Genomic DNA, 19,690 nt, shown 5'->3' with positions numbered 1-19,690 from the left:
GGGTATTTTTATTAAGTCAGCCTGTGAATTTATCACACAAGACACATCGTCTTTGGATTTCCTCCAGCAGAGTTGCTATTTGCTGTCATTCACCCATTACTGAATTGATGTATATGGAAGAAAGCTAATTTCAATTAGAGACCAGCTTGAATTTTGAAGTCTTTAAAAAGATTCCACCAAAATCTTGCTTGGAGATAAGTGGGTTTTTTTTTTTTTTTAAAGATTTTATTTTTTCCTTTTTCTCCCCAAAGCCCCCCGGTACATAGTTGTATGTTCTTCGTTGTGGGTCCTTCTAGTTGTGGCATGTGGGACGCTGCCTCAGCGTGGTTTGATGAGCAGTGCCATGTCCGTGCCCAGGATTCGAACCAACGAAACACTGGGCCGCCTGCAGCGGAGTGCGCGAACTTAATCACTCGGCCACGGGGCCAGCCCCTAAGTGGGGTTTTTTAAGATTAAAGAAGCTTTGGTTAGTTTTATTCCCCCTACAGAGATATTTGTAGGGATTAAGTATCCTGAATTCCTGAACTCAGAGTGATTTAGTCAGCCACGATGAGGTACCCGAAAAAGCCCCTATGCAAAACCAGAACCCTTAGAAAAAATGCATTAGTGAAAGAACAGAACTTTCGAAAAGGGAATAATCTCTCCTTTACACAGTTATTTTAAAACCTTCCTGCACATTTGTGGTAATTTTAGACTTCATGAGTATGGACTTGTGAAAGTGGTGTCTAAATTTCCCCCAGATCCAGCACCTTCTACCTCAGGATCTGCATGTTATTTAGAAGCAAAGAGAACATTGGCCCCTTTTGGAAATGTATTAACTACACGAGAAAGAAAATGGCCACGAGAAGGGAATCGATTTTTTTAAATAAGTAATTTCACAAGATTGTCCACTCAGCTCTTTCGTGTGGACTGGCATCTCCTGCCCCAGTGTTCTCAGCGGGGGCAGGGAGCTTGCAGATGAGGACCCCAGCAGGATCAGCAGCCGCCTGGGAGAGCGGTTTATTAAAATGCAGTCCACACTTGGGGACCCAGTTCCAAACCCCACGGTTACCTAAATACGCGAGTTTATAAATTGGCAGGAGGGACGTTAAAGGTTACTGAGAGCATACTATGTGCCTCTCCGGGGCTTAGAAAATTTAGTAAACTAGCCCCAGATTGCAGAGCTAGTAAATGGGGGAGAGAGGAAATAAAGGGCCGTTCTCTTTTGACTCCACAAACCACCCTGGTCACAGGAAAGGAAGGGAATAGAGATTAATCATCCCTGTGCCTGGAACCCCATTTGCCTAAATAAATTCCCATCACCCAAAACAGTCGTTGGCACAGAATGGGTGATCAATACGTGTTTGCGGCAGGAAGGAAGGAGGGAGGGAGGGAGAAAGCAGGAGCGAGGGAACACCTTTCTTTCCGGTACTGACACTTTACCTGTACCTACAGAATGCCCAGACAGCTCACAGATTGTTTAAAAATATTTTTCACAAAATGTTTTATATGATTGGCAGCCCCATGTACAATTTAAATCACCCCGGAGTTATTAGGCCCAGGTTTCAGGCTCTACCCTTTTCTTAGTAGCTGCGTGACCTGGGGCAAGTCACATAACCTCACAGAGCCTCAGTTTCTTAGGTAACGTGGATGACCTTGGGCAAGTCACCTCCTCTCTAAGGCTCAGTTTATTCTACCAGTAAATGAGGGGGTCAAGCAGTGAGCAGAAGATCTGACCAGGCACTTCACCAAAACAGATACCCAAATGACCAACCGGCATATGGAGAAGTTGTCAACATCACTACTTACCAGGAAATGAAAATTAAAACCACAATGTGATACTACTGCATACCTTCCAGAGTCATTGGAATAGAAAAGGTGGTCAATCCTGAGCACTGGAAGGATGTGGAACCCCTGGAACTTTCGTCCTTTGCAGATGGGAATGTAAATTGCTACAACCTCACTGGAACCTGGCCATTTCTACTAAAGGTAAACATATGCATACCAGTAACCCCACTCCTAGATATATTACCAATGGAAATAAGAAGATAAATTTACCAAAAGATATGTATAAGACTGTTTAATCAAAATGACCTGAAAGTATTTGATTACCCATCAATAGCAGAATGGATAAATAAGTTGTGGTGCGTGTCTACAATAATATGCCAACAGCAATAAGAATGACTAATCTACAACTACACAGAAAACATGGATGAAACTCATAAATAATGTTGAGCAAAGAAGGCCGGACACAAAAGATTTCAAAATTTTTATGATTAAAAGGAAAACACAGTCACAACTCATCCCTGCTGTTATAAGTCAGGATAGTGATGACCCTCGGGGAGGTAATTATCGGAAGGGGACACAAGGGAGTTCTGTCTCTTGATCTGGGTGCTGGTTCTAAGGTGTTCTGTGTGTGAAATGCACCAAGCTGTACACAACCAATATATTCAGTTTTCTGCATGTCTACTATACTGCAGTAAAAATTGTGTACAAAGTCACCCACTTTGAGCTCGGTGCAGCATCTTTAACATTCTTTCCAGCTTCAACAGGAATAACTGTCTTCATTGTGCCAGCCACTAAACTGAGCACTCGCTACATAACCTCTCGCCTGGTCGCGTGGTCCTCTCTTTAGTGCTCTGAGCTAGGCACTATGGAGAGCAAACTTAGGCCCCAAAACGTGGGGAACTTGCCAAGGTCACACATTGACTGAGGGGTCGAAGTGGCTTTGAACCCAGCTACTCAGAGGCCAGATGCCTCACCTGTAGTCCTGAAGACCACAGCCCCAGGAAACCACGAAGGGTTGGGTGTGACAAGTGTGGCTTTCTCTGGCTGATACCCAGCAGAGAGACCCTACTGGGTGTCTGGAGCTGGCCCTCCCTCCCCCTCTCTCTCCACAGCCCAGCGCCTTCTGTTTTCCTCCCACTGGAGGGGGCATGGGTGCACTTTCTGTTTCTCCTTCCTGGAAACTGTGTCCTCCCACTTCTTAGACACTTAGATGCTTCCCTTCAACTGACCTTAAGGTGAACTTACGTCTTTAAGTGTACTTAGCATTTATTGAAGAATTGCTTGTCAGCCTACTCAGAATTTTAAAAGCTAGTTAAAATGTTCTTGCAAGTTATTTCTAATAAGACAAATACTACTGTACGTTGATCTGTGCCCATAAAATGGATGAGGGTCTCTCAACGTAAGAAATGCTCTCCAGTCACCCTCTTAAATATAAGGCTCCTTGGCTACATAACTTCAAGGGAGGGTCTAAAATGGTCATTTCTTTTTTTCTTTTTTTTTTTTAAAGATTGGCACCTGAGCTAACAACTGTTGCCAATCTTTTTTTTCTTTCCTGCTGTGTCTCCCCAAATCCTCCCTGGTATATAGTTGTATATCTTAGTTGCAGGTCCTTCTAGTTGTGGCGTGTGGGATGCCGCCTCAGCGTGGCCTGCCGAGCGGTGCCATGTCTGTGCCCAGGATCCGAACCGGTGAAACCCTGGGCTGCCACAGCGGAGCACATGAACTTAATCATTCAGCCACAGGGCCGGCCCTTAAAATGGTCATTTCTAACATCAGAAATCTGTGACCGGTAGACGGCCCAAATCTGAAAAGTTATCTACCAGGCTTTTTATGGGGTATTAAGAACTTGCTAAGTACTAGGAAGTTAATGTCCTAGAAATCTGGTAGGTATGTATTGATTTAACTGGTAGCCACTGATAAAAATTCTGTATAGACACTTTGCTTTTGGTATGAAAATGGCCCTAAATGTGTGTTTGTATATCCTGCCTGCAGGTGTAGCCAGTATGTGCATATCCAGCAAGAGTCTGAAAAGGACGGCATAAGAAAGTCCTGTTAGGGTTGAAATACCCTCTGTTTGTGAATGCAAGCTGGCAGGGGAAGTGGATACATACAAATTCTGATAATTATAAAATTAGTTAAAAGCTTTGCTAATGGAGAACAAGAATTAATTAAACGAGAAATCATTACAAAACGAATTTATTAGACAAACACATCAATAGATTGAGTCTAAGGATTTGGTTGGAAAGCCACTGGGCCTTTTAAAGCAGCAGAAGTCCAAAGTCACCCACTTTGAGCTGTGTTACAATTTGTAGAAATGAGAAAAGTTGGGAACGACAGCCCTCCATGCTGGTCCACAGACGCAATAGCCTCCCGCCTCCCTGCCTTGTCCCTCTCTTCAACTGGAGTCTTCTGTGATTCGGGTACCAGAGAGGAATGAAATGTTTCCCACATCTTACAGAAATTCAGCTTCTTTGTTACAGATCTTGCCTCTGTGCCCTTGAATTGTCTGTTCACAACACAGGGAATGTGTTGCTTTTGAGAAACCAACAAATGGTTACAGAGGGGGTGTTTAGCAACATGTAAAGTGAATAAAACAATATTCTCTACTAGATTTTTAACGGCATTTTTAATCTCATCTGGCATCAATTGTCTTTTAGAAAGTTACAGTGTGTTGTTTGGGGACACTTTTCTTCTTTAGAATAGAAGACAAAGAGTTTAGTAAATAATACAAATAATACATGTTCTCAGATCTTGTGAGAGCCACATGAATATGAAGTCTCCATTTAATTTGGGAGAAAGGGAGGATATTTTCTTTCATTCCTGATAGTAATAGATCTAAATATTTCAAGATTATAATAATATCATGTGTTCATAATACCAGTGTGCTTTTCCTTTATATAAAGCCATTGATCATTAAATACAATTATTAATGGCATAGGCTATCAAGAAATAGCAAGGAATATGGTACCCATATAGATATCAGCAGGCCTCAGGTAATCAAAGAAAGGTGAGAACGAAACATACATGACCTAGTCGGGGACATCTGGGTTTCTGACATATGGGCTTACAAACCATACTACATAGACAACTAAGGGAAGAGTATTCCAACCAAAGCTGGCAAGAGAACTTTGCAGAAGAACTAATTTTTAAGGGAGATAAAGTAGCAGTGAGAATGCATGCCCACATATCACGTTCCTGCAGTTGAATTCACCATGAATGTGCTTTTTGCTTCCACGGTAGCTCTTTACACTCAAAGTATTTATTTCACAGCCTGTTACAACTTTTTGCTTGTTCATCACGCCATCACGGAGTCTGTTTGGAAGAAGAATTGCTTTCAAGCCAGAATCTTAAAACAGCCCAATTCATGACGGCAATGTGTGCTGCAGGCGCTAACTCTCCCCCAGCTTTGTGCACTATTTGCAGCCTAGGAAGGGCTGGGACGGAAGTTTTAAAGTATCAAATACTGCAAATCAAAATGGGCAGTCTCATGCATAGACTTGAAGATTTCAGTTGAGCCACTGGTCCCTTCATTATCATTTTTCAATGCATTTGGGGCCATGGCGGTGGCTTGTCAAAGATGCTCTGAAAACTCGCAGCGCAGCAGAACTGTGTCTACTCCAGCAGGTAAGTCTGGCTACAGAGCAGTTACATTTCCTAGCACAAACTTCTGGTCTTCTTAGAAAATAAGGTACCATTCTCTCAGGAATAGCCTATGGAGAGCCTTTTTGGAACAAATTCAGCTCAAGTCCGAATCTTAAATGAACATCTAAAAATGCAGAGTTTTATGCATTTAAAAAATAGTCCATTTCACAGCGGCAGTGTGTGCTCGTGGACCCAGCCCTCTCCAGCTTTGTTCAGTATTTGGGAGGGATAGCTGGGTTTGGGCCAGTAATCAAGTATGAAAAGGGAAACAATCAGCTATGAAAAGGGAAAGCTCCTTACCCTCCCAGTGAGCGAAAACCTTTGAAGATTCCATACTAGGTGTGAGCAGAGCGGCACGGGCCTGGGGTCCCTGGCTTCTCCGTCCTCGCAGCTTTGTTAGCCCCGCGCGGAACACGCAGACCCTCAACAAAAGCCCTTGAACAGAAGTCAGTCTGCCCGAAAGTGAGAAGCAAGGTCCAGAAACGGGAAGATTTGAGGACAGCCTCCATCTCAGGACACTTTGAAAGATGACAGATCCTTGACCCGCTTTGTGGACCGCGTGGATTTAGGGGGTCGGCGCGGCGGGAAGGAGCGCGGCTGGGAGTCGGCAGGCAGCTTCTCCCTGCCCTCTGGCGGCGCCTCCCGGCAGCTGGAGGGGCAGGGGCGCGCAGACACCCGCGCACCAGGAGGGGGCGGACCCTGCGCGTGGGCGCCCCTCGGTGGAGTGGGGACCTCACGACGACAGCAATCATGCGTGAGTCGCGATGAAACGGGACCCAGGGAGGCTTCGGGTTCACAGGTGCGGGGCGTAGAAAGGGGTCAGGTAGGAGGGCCCGAGGAAGGGCGCAAAGGGGCCCCCGGCGGCGGCGGCCGTCAGTGGGAAGGAGGCGGCGGCTGGGAAGAGGACGTTGGCCCCGGAGTAGGAGGGGAAAGTCTGGAAGGGCACAGCGCCGGGGCCCGGCGGACCAGGGCTGCCCCCGGCGCCCGACCCCGCCGCCACCCCGGGTTGGGGCGCGCCGCCCCCTGCCGGCGCCGCCCCGTCGGCGCCGGGGTTCTGCTTCTTCCACTTGGTCCTGCGGTTCTGGAACCAAATTTTGACCTGCGTCTCAGTGAGGCTGAGCGACAGCGCGAGGTTCAGGCGCTCGCACACCGACAGGTAGCGCGTGGCCCGGAACTTGTTCTCCAGGGCCACCAGCTGCTCGTAGGTGAAGGCGGTGCGCGCACGCCGCGGCTTGGCGCAGCTGGGCTCCGCACGCCGGCGCCGGGGCCGCGGGGAGCCGGGCGAGCCCGGGGAGCCAGCGAGGCCTCCCGCACCATGCTCCCCCGCCGCCAACGCCGCTGCCGGGGCTTCGGGGGAGCGCGCCAAGCCTGTCTGCAGGCACGCAGCCCTCTCCCGCCGCCGCCGCCGCCCCGCGTCCTCCGCCTCCTCCTCCTCCTCCTCCGCCTCCTCTGCCTCCGAGCCCTCCAGGGGGGACGCAGCAGCATCTAGGGGAGAAGGGGGCGGTGACCAGAAGCCCCGAACCACCCGACCGATGCAGGTCTCCAGACCTCCTTGTCCTCCCCAGAGCGCGCAACTCGCCCCCAGCTCTGCTCCTCTTCCAGCATTGTGCTCCCCCTACCCTCGACCGCACATCCTTGAAAGCGCTTCCCAGGAATTTGGGTGTAGGGGTGCAGTGCCCTCTTGCCCTTTACGCATCTGCCACCTAGCAGGCGTCTAAGTGTATTTTGAATGAATGACACCCCGCGTTAAGAAAAATAATGACCTTATTGGACAACCTTATGGAGGGGCTAGGGTCATTGTATATTAAGACTTCCAGACGTCAAGTGCGTTTTGGGCTGTGTCTCCCCAGTCCCTAGAAGCCTATTTTGGTCTGGGACTCCTAGCAATTAAAAAAGAAGTTATTACGCTCCCCCCCTTTTAAAGTGAAATTCCCTTTTTCCCATCTTCTCTCTCCTGCCGTGTTAATAGAGTTTCAGATTTGTGCGGGGCCGGATCGATAGATGTCATCTATTAAAGGTAAGTTTTAATCGAACAATATTAGGATCAGACAGGGAAAGGGGTTTTGAAGTCGGTACCTGCAAGCTGCGGGCAGGAGATATGCAGGCGCCAGTAATAGAATATCGATCATAGGGTGGGGGGAGGGGAGCGCGGCCCCTCCGAGGGGCGATCCGAACAATTACCAGGCGAACCGCCTGGGCCCGAGCGCAGCCGCCAGAGGCGCCCGGAGCCCCAGACAATCACCGCCAAACTTGGGGAGGGGAAGCAGGGGGCTGCATGGCAGCCAGCCTCTCCCGGACTTGCGCCTCTGACTCTCGGCGTCCTTCCAGGGAATCTAGTGCCCACGCCCCACTCAGTACGGGTCCTGCTGTCTTTTGTCCTTCTTTCAAGACACAAACTTTCCTGGACCCTTCATCAGGTGTCCGCCAGAGTTAGCAGTAAGTCAAAAGGAGTTTCGAGGAGAAAGGACCAAAAACATCCCATTACTCCACCCCATTGGGTCTGGGGAGCGTGAGCGTGTGGCAGCGGAGTCTCACACTACTAGATGGTTGGAAGTGGGGCACTAGGTGCGTAAACCTGACCTCGCTACCCACGATTTAACCTCAGCTCCCTCATCCGTAAAATGGGGGCGCAGTTAATGATGCTGTCTACCTCGCAGGTTCTGAAGTTTTCCATGACTTTTACAAGTCTCTAGCCCAGGTCCTGGCACATGGCAGGCGCATGAAATACCCGATAAATGAATGAGACTGGGCAAGGTGGGCATTGGGTGTTAGTTTTCACTGCGAGCAAATCAGAGCTGTGGTGCTTACTCGCTCGGCGGGTGAGCAGGGATGGGGCTTCGGTGGCAAATCCCTGGCCTGGAATGCTGGGGGCCTCCTTTCTGCCTCAATCCAATTCCAAGACAGGGGCTTCACTTCTCACCTCGTCCTGTGCGCCTTCTCCCTTTGGGCAAGGCGCCACTAAGGGCCACTTACCGAGTCCCTGGCTGTCCCCCCCACACACACCTTTCCTTCGCGTCATCAGAGCTGGGGGTTCACGGGGCCGGAGGCCTCCTCGCATCCTTACCAGGGGTCTCCCGCTGCCAGGCCTGGTCCCCCGGGCTGGCGTCCTTCCCCGCTTCGGCCTCTGCCAAACTTTTCTTGGCTTCCCGGGGAGCAGGGCGCACGGCCGGGAGCGCAGCGCGGGTGAATTTCTGCGGGTCCAGGATGTCCAGGACCGAGAAGGAGATCTTGTGGTGGGAAGGAGCCGCTTTGGCCCCGCCGTCCTGCCATGCCAGCATGCCCGCCGTCCGCGGGCCAGAGGCCGGCGGCGCGGGGTCCGGGATGGCCGCGCTCGGGTTTGCCTTCGGCAGTGGCTCGGCCGCAGCTCTCCAGGCGGTAGGAGGGTCGGGGCGGCCAAGTGAAGCTGGGGAGGGGGATGTGGAGGAGGGGCGGGGAGAGATGTGCGGGGGCGGGGGACTGCACGCGGATTGGCACTTGCGCGGCCCAGGCCCCCGCCACGTGCACGACGCGCTCGCAGCAGCCCGGAGACTGCCCCGCGCTGCGCTGGGGCCGCTCGCCTCGGAGAGGGGGCGCCTCAGTGAGACTCGTGCGCGCGCGCGCGCCCAGACAGCGCTGCTGGCTCCGCGCGCCTCCGCCCAACCGCGGGGACTCCGGGTGTGCACTAGGGAGAGAGGGAGGGCCGAACACTTCATTCGGGAGACCCCCCAACACACATACACACACACACACACTGACTTGGGCTTGGGTTTGCGCCCATTCCCCTGTGCACCGCCCTTGAACTGGGGATGCAACTGAGGCCAGCACTGATTACTTCAAGGCAACGCTCAGCACATCTCCTGCCCCGATAGTGATTCAGAGCGATAGCCTCAGTCCCGGTCACCTCGGATTTAAAAGCTCTCGTGTCCTCAGTTTAGTTTACAAAGCCCTTGGGCTTTCACCATCTCGTTTGATTCTCTGAGCATCCCTGTGAGGTGGGCGTGGCCTGGCAAGACTGTTATCCCCGTCTTATAGATGCGGAAATTGAGGTTCAAAGATGAGAAGTGGTTGCCCAGGGTCACTGTTTGGTTGATGACGGAGTCTAGATTCAAACCCAGGGCTACTCCTGGATCAGTACCCTTTCCAGTACCCATCCCGCTGTCTCAGAAATGGAGGACGAAGACCCTGCCGTGTCCAGGCTTTCCCTTCCACTCTGAGTGGGCCGGGTCATAAAGCAGCGGGAGTTTTGGAGAGATGTCTGAGTCCCCACCAAGGTGCCCGCCGCTTTGGAAATATTGGCGGGTTGCGGGCTCAGAGCCAGGTGAGATGCCCTGGTGAGAGCAGGTGAGCCAGGTGAGGGCGGCTGCCAAGCACAACGCTTGATGCCCTTCAGACCTTCGGCACAGTCACCACTTCGATCCTTTGTAACAGACATTGGGTCTCTGGGAACCAGGTTACATCTTTGATCCCCATCCCCTTCCAGCCCCAAGAAGAAAAAGGTTAAAAGATGCTTATCTGGTTTGCATTTAAGCTCAGAGAATGGAAACGATTGAAATGGCCCCCGTCTGTCCCATCCAGTCCGTGGAATGGCGAACCCCAGTCCTTGGGGAAGCTTCCCCCAGCCACGCCCATCTTAACATTCCTTTTTCCTCCTGTCACTTCGGGTGCAGTCTGTGAGCAGTAAGCCTTTATCCCAGCGGCAAATTCTGATGCTTCCCTTACCCCTTGGCCCAGAACCACTTCTGACTCTGCTGGTCCTTTCTTCCCTGCCCCATGGGGTTTCCAAACAATGACTTGGCAATTAATATTGTTCGAGAAGGTAGGGGTGGGAAGAGGAGGAGAAACCTCATTACAGTGCGAGGGGCGGCTAATCCCATCTGTTAACTGAAGGGTAGGCCTTACCGTGCAGCTCCTTGTAGCTTTTCTCATTCAAACCTCGTGGCCCCTCCCAGAGGCGGCCACTGTATTCCCTGCGGACTTTAAAGCCCTGTGGAAATTCAAGCCGGATCCAGTTCAAAAGCGAGGATGGACTGTGCTTTTAAAGGAGATCAGGAAAGGAAGTGCCCTGCCCAAGCCCGCCAGGCTGCCTCCCACCAGAGGGAATGAGCCTGTGAAAACCAAAGACAAGGTGGCCCTGGCAGCAACAGTGACACCCAGGAAGCCGATTGCAAATCACTGACCCTCCCCAATACAGGCAGATAGGGTACTCTGTTTTCTGTTTTGACAACTTTCCCACTGATTTTTTTTTTATCTTTCTTTTCTTTCTCCCCCTCCCCATATTGATACCAGCCCCCTTTTACTTTTTTCTCCCCACGTTCATGTTTTTCATATTCAGCTTCTCCCGGGTAGGATCCCCTTAAGGGAGCTCCAGATGGCATTTGTGGCTTCCCACATCCCTCTTCTTCTCTGTTCTCCTGTAAGAAACCTTGAAGCCGTTTTCACAGGAAGGAGGGCTGGCATTCCAGAGGGCACCCTCTGCCCCCACCCAGAGAGACAGGGAAGGTGCAGGGGCCCGGGGCAGCCCCAGCCTGGGGCGTTTTCATTTCACTTTATAAATTGCCTCAAAAATTTTTGTTTAAATGACATGAATCATCTTTCTTTTGAGGTCCACAGGTGTTAAATATAGAAAAGGAGCAGAAAAGGGAGAAGCAAGAAGTTGGAAGGTCAAGAACACATCACACATCGAGGCCATGTGCTTTAAGACTGTCAATCTTTAAGAACTCCTTCTTAAAGTTATCTTTTATTTTTCTTGCCCTTTATTTTCTCTGTATTTCTGATATGTGTGTTCAGTGCACCACAAGTTATGTTGGTTGACTTCTGGAAACAGATGACACAGAAGAAACACTGCAGTGTCTCCCACCAACATTGAGGGAATAGGAAATGCGCCCTCTTACTCACCCAACTTAAGGAGAAACCCCTCAACCAAAGAACAGGCTAAATTCTTCAATTTGGTGAGGGGTGGGGGGCCCTTGGGCAATTGTTTTTCTGGCCACCTGCTTCATAAATGACGAGGAGGCAGTGAGACCTCCTGTAGGTACAGTTTGGCCATGCGTTGACACGCTAACGTCCTCACACAGGTGTTTATGCCCAAGGTATTCCTATATAATAAATATATCCATACCCAGCAAGCCACTTTCCCTCAGTGCGTGGAGTTGATTTGTTTTTTCAGCGTGGACATTAAAATTCCGCCTGAGTGCAGTCTTTAAATTGCTTTGATGCTAGGTGGGTTCCAACCCTGACCTGTCCCGATGGCAAGCGACGGCTGTAACAAGCTCGGGATCAATATTCATAGCGGGTGTCCTGGGCTGATAACACCGTCCAAGACAATGTTCACTATCAGCGCAGACAGCTGAGATATTGCACCATTAGGGATGTTGTGTTAAATAACCTGATCCATTTCTGGGGCTATTTAATGAATTTCACAGTTTAGATAGTATCTTTAAGGAGAAGGCAAAGGCTATTCCGGAGGCACTGATGCAAATCAATGATGCCAAGCTTCTCGAGCTATTCCATAGACAAAGTGGCCTATAATTCCAGCACAGCCTTGAGGAGCTGCTGCCCGAGCCATGAGCAGTGTTAACAGTGGAAAGAATTTGCAGTTTACGCAGAAAGAGAGCAGTATAATGAGCCGCATTAAATAAAGTACCTTGGATAAAAATCTTATGTTCATGAAATAAAATAGCACTTAAATTCTCTAGGTAAAACCCTGTGGTTTGGGGCAGCCCACGGGGTAGGGCTTATGTGCCAAAGAGACAGCTTCATAAAGCACAGCGTGGTGACAAACGGGGAGAAGGCATCTGCAGGGACAGCCAGCCATGAGGGCAACCCATGACCTCAGCCAGCTTTCTCCAAGATGTGCTCCTTCAGCTGAAATCGCTCTTCAAAATGAGAGGGGGAATGTGCTGGATTTGAAAAGAAGACTCCTGAACTCCTGAAAGCCGCAGATCAGTCATTAAATGTTTGCCTGACTCTGTGCCCCTTGTTGCCGAGAGTTTATCTACAGTTAAAGGCCAGTATCTACCATTTCCCACCAGGGCTTTGAACTCAGGCTGCCAAGCGGAGCAAGCACTCCTATCAAAACCCACCTCGGAGCCTGATTTGTAAGAGCTCAAGAGCGGAGCCTTCCCACCCATCCCCAGACTGCAACCAAAATCAAAATGTTTACTCGACATATTTTGCTTTAAGAAATCAGTGTTTCTTCTTGGAAATCAACAGGTTAAAAAAACAATTAGCTTCCTTATCTTAGAAACATCAAGGAAGCATCAAAGAAAGTGATAAAGCGATAGGGGTTATATTGGTAAGCACAGTGCGTGTTAAGCACCCTCCCTCCATAATGACAATTAGTATTAACAATATTAGCTATTCTTTCTTGGGCACTTGCTCTGGATCGGGCACTTGGCTAAGCTTTTTGCTTATTTTGGGTTATTTCATTCAACTGTTCCCATGACCCCATGAAGTAGGCACTATTATCCCCACTTAGCAGTTGAGAAAACCGAATTGAGAGAACTTCAGTCACTTGCCCACAACCCCAGGGCTACGAAGTGATGGAGCTGAGATTTGAACCCAGGTAGTGAGGTTTCAGAGCCCGGTTCAGTAAGGTTCTTATCAAGGAAGTCACCTTGCTGCCCCAGGGTGGAATCCAATTGCAGACATTTATTGCATGGCTTTCCTTCAAAGTTGGGCACATAGCTGGGATATGTAAGAGGACCTCCAAGAAAATAAATGAGCCCAAGCTCTGCCTGGGAGAATACTGTGGTGCAGGTTTGGGGATCCAGTCTTGGAAGCTCTTACATTCAATGTTTTCTAACGTTTTAAGATATTCCTAGGAGGAGCTCAAGAGCAGGGAATTGCCAGGCAAGCCAAATTGCTCTGGAAAAGTAGAGACATGTAATTGGAAGAAAGAGAACGGGGGCGGGGGGGGGGTGGGGTGGGGAATGCCACGTGACAAGCTGAGGACATAGGAGAGAACTGGTGAAAGACAGGGCAAGAAGGAACAGGGAAACAAATGCGGTCTAGGCTCTTTCTGACCATGAGCCTCGCGCGTCCTGTTAATACCATGCCAAAGGAGGCGTGCACGGAATAAAGACAAGCAAGCAAGGTAGGACTTCGCAAGTAGATGAAGCACCTGCTTCCCAGCTGAATGGAGACCAGTATGATCTGTCATTCTTAGGTGGTCTCTGCAAGGCAGAGGGAAAGCCCTTCTGTTCTCCACATCGGTGCCCGAAGTTCATCCTCTTTTCCCTGCTCTCCTTGCCGCCAGCTTTGCCACGTCCACAGGCCCTTCGCCTCACATGCGTGTGCAAACTCCAGCTCTCCAAGGGCAAGGCTGTGGCCACAAGAGCAAAGCCAGCTGGGCAAGGAGCCTAGAGGCTGGAGTGTTGGGGTCTATGGAAAGGCGACGCTGCTGTTCCACTCGTGGATGGTGACCCTGTGGGAACCCTGATCAGTGCTGCCAGGTCTCCATATTGCCCAAAAGAAACTGGAAATCTGGATTCTCATGTGGCATCTCCAAAGTTTTAAATGCTGGCCAGCAATTCAAAATTTTGAAAAACAGGCCATCAGAAAGAGGTCTGTGGGTTGAGTTGGCCACCTCAGCTGTGTACATGCCAAGTGGCCTCACCTGATTCACTGTTCACAGCATTTCCATGGCTACTGTGGTCACGGGGTGAAGACTAAATGCCTTAGCACTGAATACAAGGTTCTCTATCTCTATCTAACCCAACTGCCTGTGCAGCCCTGGTCCCCGGACAGGCTATGTTCTGTGTGAGATGAGTGTAGGGCCCCCAACCATGCATGCTACCTTCTCAGAGATTCTGCCAAGCCCCTGGAGCCTGCTGAGTGGGCAGTGGGTCAGGTGAGGGGACACTTGACCCATGGCTGGCCTATTCTTGGGCTGCCTAATGTAATCAGCTCAACCGGGTGAGCTGGACCAGTCAAACCCCTCTCCAGGAGTCTGGATTAAGACCCAGGGGCATGTTTCCTGCCAGTAGGGGGTGCTTGAGCTCACTGGGCAAGGAAAATGGAAATGGGGTGGCTCTTGAAGGGGCCACATGAGCATCAACGTTATGAAGAAGTTGAGACTCAGTGAGAGCTGAGAGAGTTGAACAGAACAGATGTGTGGAGCACAGCAGAGAAGCTGTGACAGACCCAGACAGATGGGCGAGCACCAACCGCTGCCTGAGTTCTGGTCTCTCTGAGGTTGGATGTTCTGCTTCTTGTGGGTTCCCAGTGAGCCTCTCTCCATCCTCACAAACACTCCTCCCCACTCTGGTGTAAGCCACCCTGATCAGTCAGGGTTCTCCAGGGAAACAGAACCAACAGGGTGTGTCGATACAGAGACAGAGATAGATATAAAAGGACTTTCTTTTTTTCTGCTTTTTTTTTTTCTCCCCATGTCCCCCCAGTACGTAGTTGTATATTTTAGTTGTGGGTCCTTCTAGTTGTGGCATGTGGGACACTTCCCCAGCATGGCCTGACAAGCCGTACCGTGTCCCTGCCCAGGATCCGAACCCGTGAAACCATGGGCCGCCAAAGCGGAGCGTGTGAACTTAACCACTCGGCCACAGGGCGGGCCCCAAAAGGACTTTTTAATAAAGAATTGCCTCACACAATTACAAAGCCTGGCAAGTCCCAAGATCTGCAGGGTGAGTTGGCAGGCTGAAGACCCAGGAAAAAACAATGTTTTAGTTCAAGTCCAATGGCAGGAAAAAAGCCATTGTCCCAGTTTGAAGGCTGTCAGGCAGGAAGAACACTCTTAACTCAGAGACGGGTCAGCCTTTCTGTTCTCTTCAGGCCTTCAACTGATTGGATAAGGCCCACCCAACACAAGGGAGGGCAATCTGCTTTACTCAGTCTGCCAATTTAAATGTTAATCTCATCCAAAACAACCTCACAGACACACCCAGAATAATGTCTGACCAAACATCTGGGCACCCCATGGCCCAGTCAAATTGGTACATAAAATTAACCATCACACACCTTGAGAGGGGTTCGAATCCTGGCAACTGGAAGACCCCTGGGTAGAACTCGCTGTCACACCTGTGTGCGTGTCGCTCCAGCAATGCTCTCTCCATCCTGTGCCTACCTGGGAGCCTCCTTTCCTCTTCAGGTCTCCTCTGTTCAAGTGCTGTGTCTTCTGTGAGGCCTCCCCTGTCTCACCCAGGTGGACCAGGTCCTCCTTCTCACAGGATCCCAGGCTTCCCCCCAGCCTTGGTGGGCATCTCTTGCTTTTGCCTCACCAGCATCCTCGCCTCCTTTTCTGGTTCTGGTAGTTTGGCTTTGCTCAGATGGCCCCACCTCACTCCTCTTTACATGTGGTAGGGGTGGGACTGCCAATCAAGGGCCCTACCCTCCCCGTCACGGGGTGGCAGTGGGCTCCTGCAGGACCAATCAGGCTCCCTCTCCCCTGGGAATGGGAAGCAGAGGGATTCTAGGGAGGGGCTGCTTCCTCCTGGCAGCAACACCTGAGAGAAATTGTCTGCTATTTCCCGCTCCTGGAGCTGATGGGTCCAGTACTTCCTGAAGTCTGGTGGTTCAGCATTTCTTTGAATCTGTAAATTGTCTTAGCGCCTTCTCAGCTCTCCTCTTCCCAGCTCTCTCCAAATCCCATTTGGCATTCAATTAGGCAGGGTCAAGAACCCCGCCTGGCACACCGTTTATCACACTGCAGGGATACAGACTGTCTGGTCCTCCGACTGCCTAATGCCAGGGGCCACACAGCATTTGTCTTTGTGCCCCATTAGCGCACTGGCATTCAGCAGATTGAAGAGCTGAAAGGAATAAATGGTGGCCCAATAGCATAAACCCAAAGCTCCACAGTCTGATTAAGATGGATTGGAAACGATGCCACCTTAAGAAGTGGTGCAGGCTACGCTGAGAATAAAAATAGGATCCAGAAATGTTTAGATATGGATATGGGTTCATAATGGATCCAACTTCCTAAGGGGAAATCCAATGCATTTGTGGAACAACCTTATGCTTTTAAGCAGGCCATCCATGCCGGGTAATCCTGCTGTTTGCAAAAGAAATCTGCAGGGGTAAAACAGATGGGAGGAAAGAGATTAGATTTATTCCTTCCCTACCCAGCCACAGGTCAGCAGTGGCTGCATTCCTCTACCCAAGGTCATAGCTCTCCCATGGCTACAGCTCTTGGGTAGTTGAGTAAGAACTCAGGCCTGGGGGTGGTAACATTTCCACTATTGCTAAGCTCCCAGTGCAAGTTCTTTGCGGCTTTCCCTGACCCTGCCCAGGTCTTTGTCAATAGCCTCTTCAATAAAAAGTATCTCATGTGAGTGTGCTGATAGTCTGATGCCAGATCCTAAAACTTCAGCATGCTTATTTAAAGCCGCTAACTCCCCACTTTTTATACAAATGGAACAGGTGGCTCCGGGGCCAAAGAGAGGCTGAAGAAACACATAAATCCCGTGAAAAGCGTCACCCACGGTGTTCTCTCCTACCAACCTTCATCCAGGTTGCTCAAAGCACTGGTGCAGACAGCCTGAGCCTCACCTCATTGTCTGCTAGGACACCCTGCCAAGCAGGGACAGGAAGGAGGGAAGAAGCAAATGATGAGCATAATTACAAACTGGACATAAAGCGCTTCTACTAACAACATGCGTACACGTGGGTACTGTCTCAAACATGCCGTTCCTCTGCAAAGTGATCTCTTTATAGGAAAAAAAAAACCCATCACAGGATCATAGAATATCAGAGCTGCTAGGGGCATGAGAGGTCATTCTAGAGTCTAGAATCTAGACCCTCATTACTTAAAGTGTGGTCTGTGGACCAGCAGCAACAGCCTACCTGAGAGCTTGTTAGAAATGCAGAATCTCAAGATCCACTGCAGACCTACGGAATTGGAATATGCATTTTAATAAGGTCCCCCAAGTAATTCACATGCCCCTTAAAATCTGAGAAACTCTGATCTAGATCCAGAGACCAGCAGCATCAGCATTGCTTGGGAGCCTGTTAGAAATGTAGGTTCTCAGGCCCATCTCAGGCCCCCTAAATCCAAACCCTCCAGGAGATTCGAATGCACACTAACGCTTGTGAGGCACTTCCAGACCAATGGCTCTCTACTTTTTTTTCCCACTATGGCCCATCTCAAGAAGACAGAAGACCTCTTGGCCCACATGGGCCTCACTTGGTCTGGTCTCACTTTCCAGGGGAGACAGAATTTGATAATAAGAATAAAGGGTCCCTGTGGGTAGTGGGCACCTGCTCATGTTGCCTGCACAGTGTCTCTTCTTTCATTCTCCTTGTCTTAGTCTGGTCCAGCTCCTATAACAAAATACCACAGACTGGGTGGCTTATAAACAATGGAAATTTATTGCTTACTGTTCTGGAGGCTGGAAGTCCAAAATCAGGGTGCCAGCAGGGTTGGGTTCTGGTGAAAGCCCTCTTCTAGTTGTAGATTGCCAGCTTTTCCCTGTGTCTTCACAGGGTGGAAGAGACCAGCTAGCTCTCTGGGCTCTCTTTTATAAGGGCACTCATTCCATACATGAGGGCTCCATCCTCATGACCTCATCACCTCCCAAGGGTCCCACCTCCTAATACCATCACCTTAGTGGTTAGGATTTCAACACATGCATTTTGTGGCAACACAAACGTTCAGACCACAGCACTCTGGTTACAGTGCTCTGCTTTTTGCTGGGGTTCTTCTCCTCCCCCATCCCATGTGGCCGTGGTAGGACTGTACACAGGGGCCCATCCCCAGCCCTGGTAGGGGGTCTGAGCCAGGCTGGATCATCATGGTACCACTCCCCTCTGTACACAGACATAAGGATTTGGGGGCTCTTACACAAGAGGGCCAGTCAGAGTTCTTCCTGGAATTATCAGACCAAGTTGAGGAAAAGATTCCTCACCACGTGGTTTACCCTGGACTCTGCTGGCCTGGAACTGCCACAGCTGTCTCCTTGAACTGCCTGGAGAAAGCCTGGCCGCAGTGAGAGAGAAGGAAGTCAACCTACAGACCGGGGCGGAGCCAAGACATGGAGAGAGAGCCCAGAACACCACCATTTGAGCTTTAGAACCAGCCATGCCTGAAGCCATCAATGGCTAGACTATCTGGTTACATGAGCCAATAAATTCCTTGTAAGTTTAAGCCAATTGAAATTGTGTTTCTGTCACTGGCAACCAAATAGTCCCAGCTAATACGAGCAAATTTGGAAGGATTAAACATATATCTACTGTAGCAATAGAAGATTGGATGGATTCATATTTGAGCTGAAATTCAGATATGATTTGTAGATTTGTTACTGGAAATGTAACAGGCCCAAAGCTCTGTTGATGAAATATACATCCCTGCACACTGTAGTGTGTTAATGTGCCACGTGACCAGCTCTGGCCCAAAAGATGTAAACAACAGTCTGTTGGATCAGGATTCAGGGGAAGCTTTTGTTTTCCTGGTATAAAGGCAAGACTCAGCTGTCACAGGCCTTTTCCCCCTTTTCTTCCCCTTCTTCTTGCCTGAAATGCAGACATGATGCCTGGGGGTGCAGCAGGCACCTTGAGAGGGGGAGGATGAAAGCCGCATGCTGAGGATGGTACCGCAAAGGGTGGAAGTAGCCTCTTCCCTGATGCTCCTGGGAGCTGTTGTACCTGCCCAGGGCTGCCTTCCTCTTGGCTTCTTGACATATGAGAAAAAGTAACCTATTTGGTTGAGCAACTATAGTTGGATTTCTGTTACATGCAGTCAAATGTAACCCTAGCTTATACAATGCCCTTTGCCCATTACATCCAAAGAAAGGTGGCCTTTTGGGTTAGTCTCAGCCCATCAGTGGCCCATGCTCAGAGACCTGTCGCCTTGGACCAACATGTCATTCTTCAAGTGAGGGACCTGGGTCCCTGTATTCATTTCCTATTGCTGCTGTAACAAATTAGCACAGATTTAGTGGCTTAAAACAACACAAATTTATTCTCTTACAGTTCTAGAGGTAAGAAGTCCTAAAATCAAGGTGTCAGCAGAGCTACATTCCTTCTGCAGGCTCTAGGGGAGAATCCATTCCTGTGCCTTTTACAGCTCCTAGAGGCCACCTGCATTTCTTGGCTCATGGCCCCTTCATACTCAAGGCCAGCCGTGTAGCATTTACCGATCTCTTTCACTCACCTCTGCTTCTGTTGTCATGTCTCTTTCTCTGACTCTAACCCTCCTGCCTCCTTCTTTCCCTCATAAGGACTCTTCTGATTATACTGAAGCCATTTGGATCATTTGGGATAATCTCGCCATTTCAAGATCCTTAGCTTAATCTCATCAGCAAAGTCCCTTTTGCCATATAAGGTAACACATTCACAGGTTCTGGGTAGT

At 49.8% G+C, this 19,690-nt stretch overlaps 1 protein-coding gene and 1 long non-coding RNA gene across 2 annotated transcripts; one reads left to right on the top strand and one right to left on the bottom strand.

The window, feature by feature from the left end:
• Positions 1-3,947: 3,947 nt before the first annotated feature.
• On the bottom strand, positions 3,948-8,738 carry NKX1-2 (NK1 homeobox 2). The gene is made up of 2 exons (XM_023637550.2): positions 8,474-8,738; positions 3,948-6,894 (listed from the first exon to the last, which is right to left on the bottom strand). Exons 1-2 carry the CDS (start codon positions 8,685-8,687, stop codon positions 6,203-6,205), a joined length of 906 nt encoding a protein of 301 aa, XP_023493318.1. The 5' UTR covers positions 8,688-8,738; the 3' UTR covers positions 3,948-6,202.
• Positions 6,100-12,314, top strand: LOC138925454 (uncharacterized). Its single transcript, XR_011441659.1, has 3 exons — positions 6,100-6,163; positions 7,379-7,426; positions 10,991-12,314. It is a non-coding gene; the product is annotated as an uncharacterized lncRNA (long non-coding RNA).
• The last annotated feature ends 7,376 nt before the right edge of the window (positions 12,315-19,690 follow it).

This window comes from Equus caballus, chromosome 1, assembly GCF_041296265.1.
Source record: "Equus caballus isolate H_3958 breed thoroughbred chromosome 1, TB-T2T, whole genome shotgun sequence".
NCBI classification, from domain to species: domain Eukaryota; kingdom Metazoa; phylum Chordata; class Mammalia; order Perissodactyla; family Equidae; genus Equus; species Equus caballus.
This window is presented reverse-complemented; position numbering and strand designations above follow the sequence as displayed.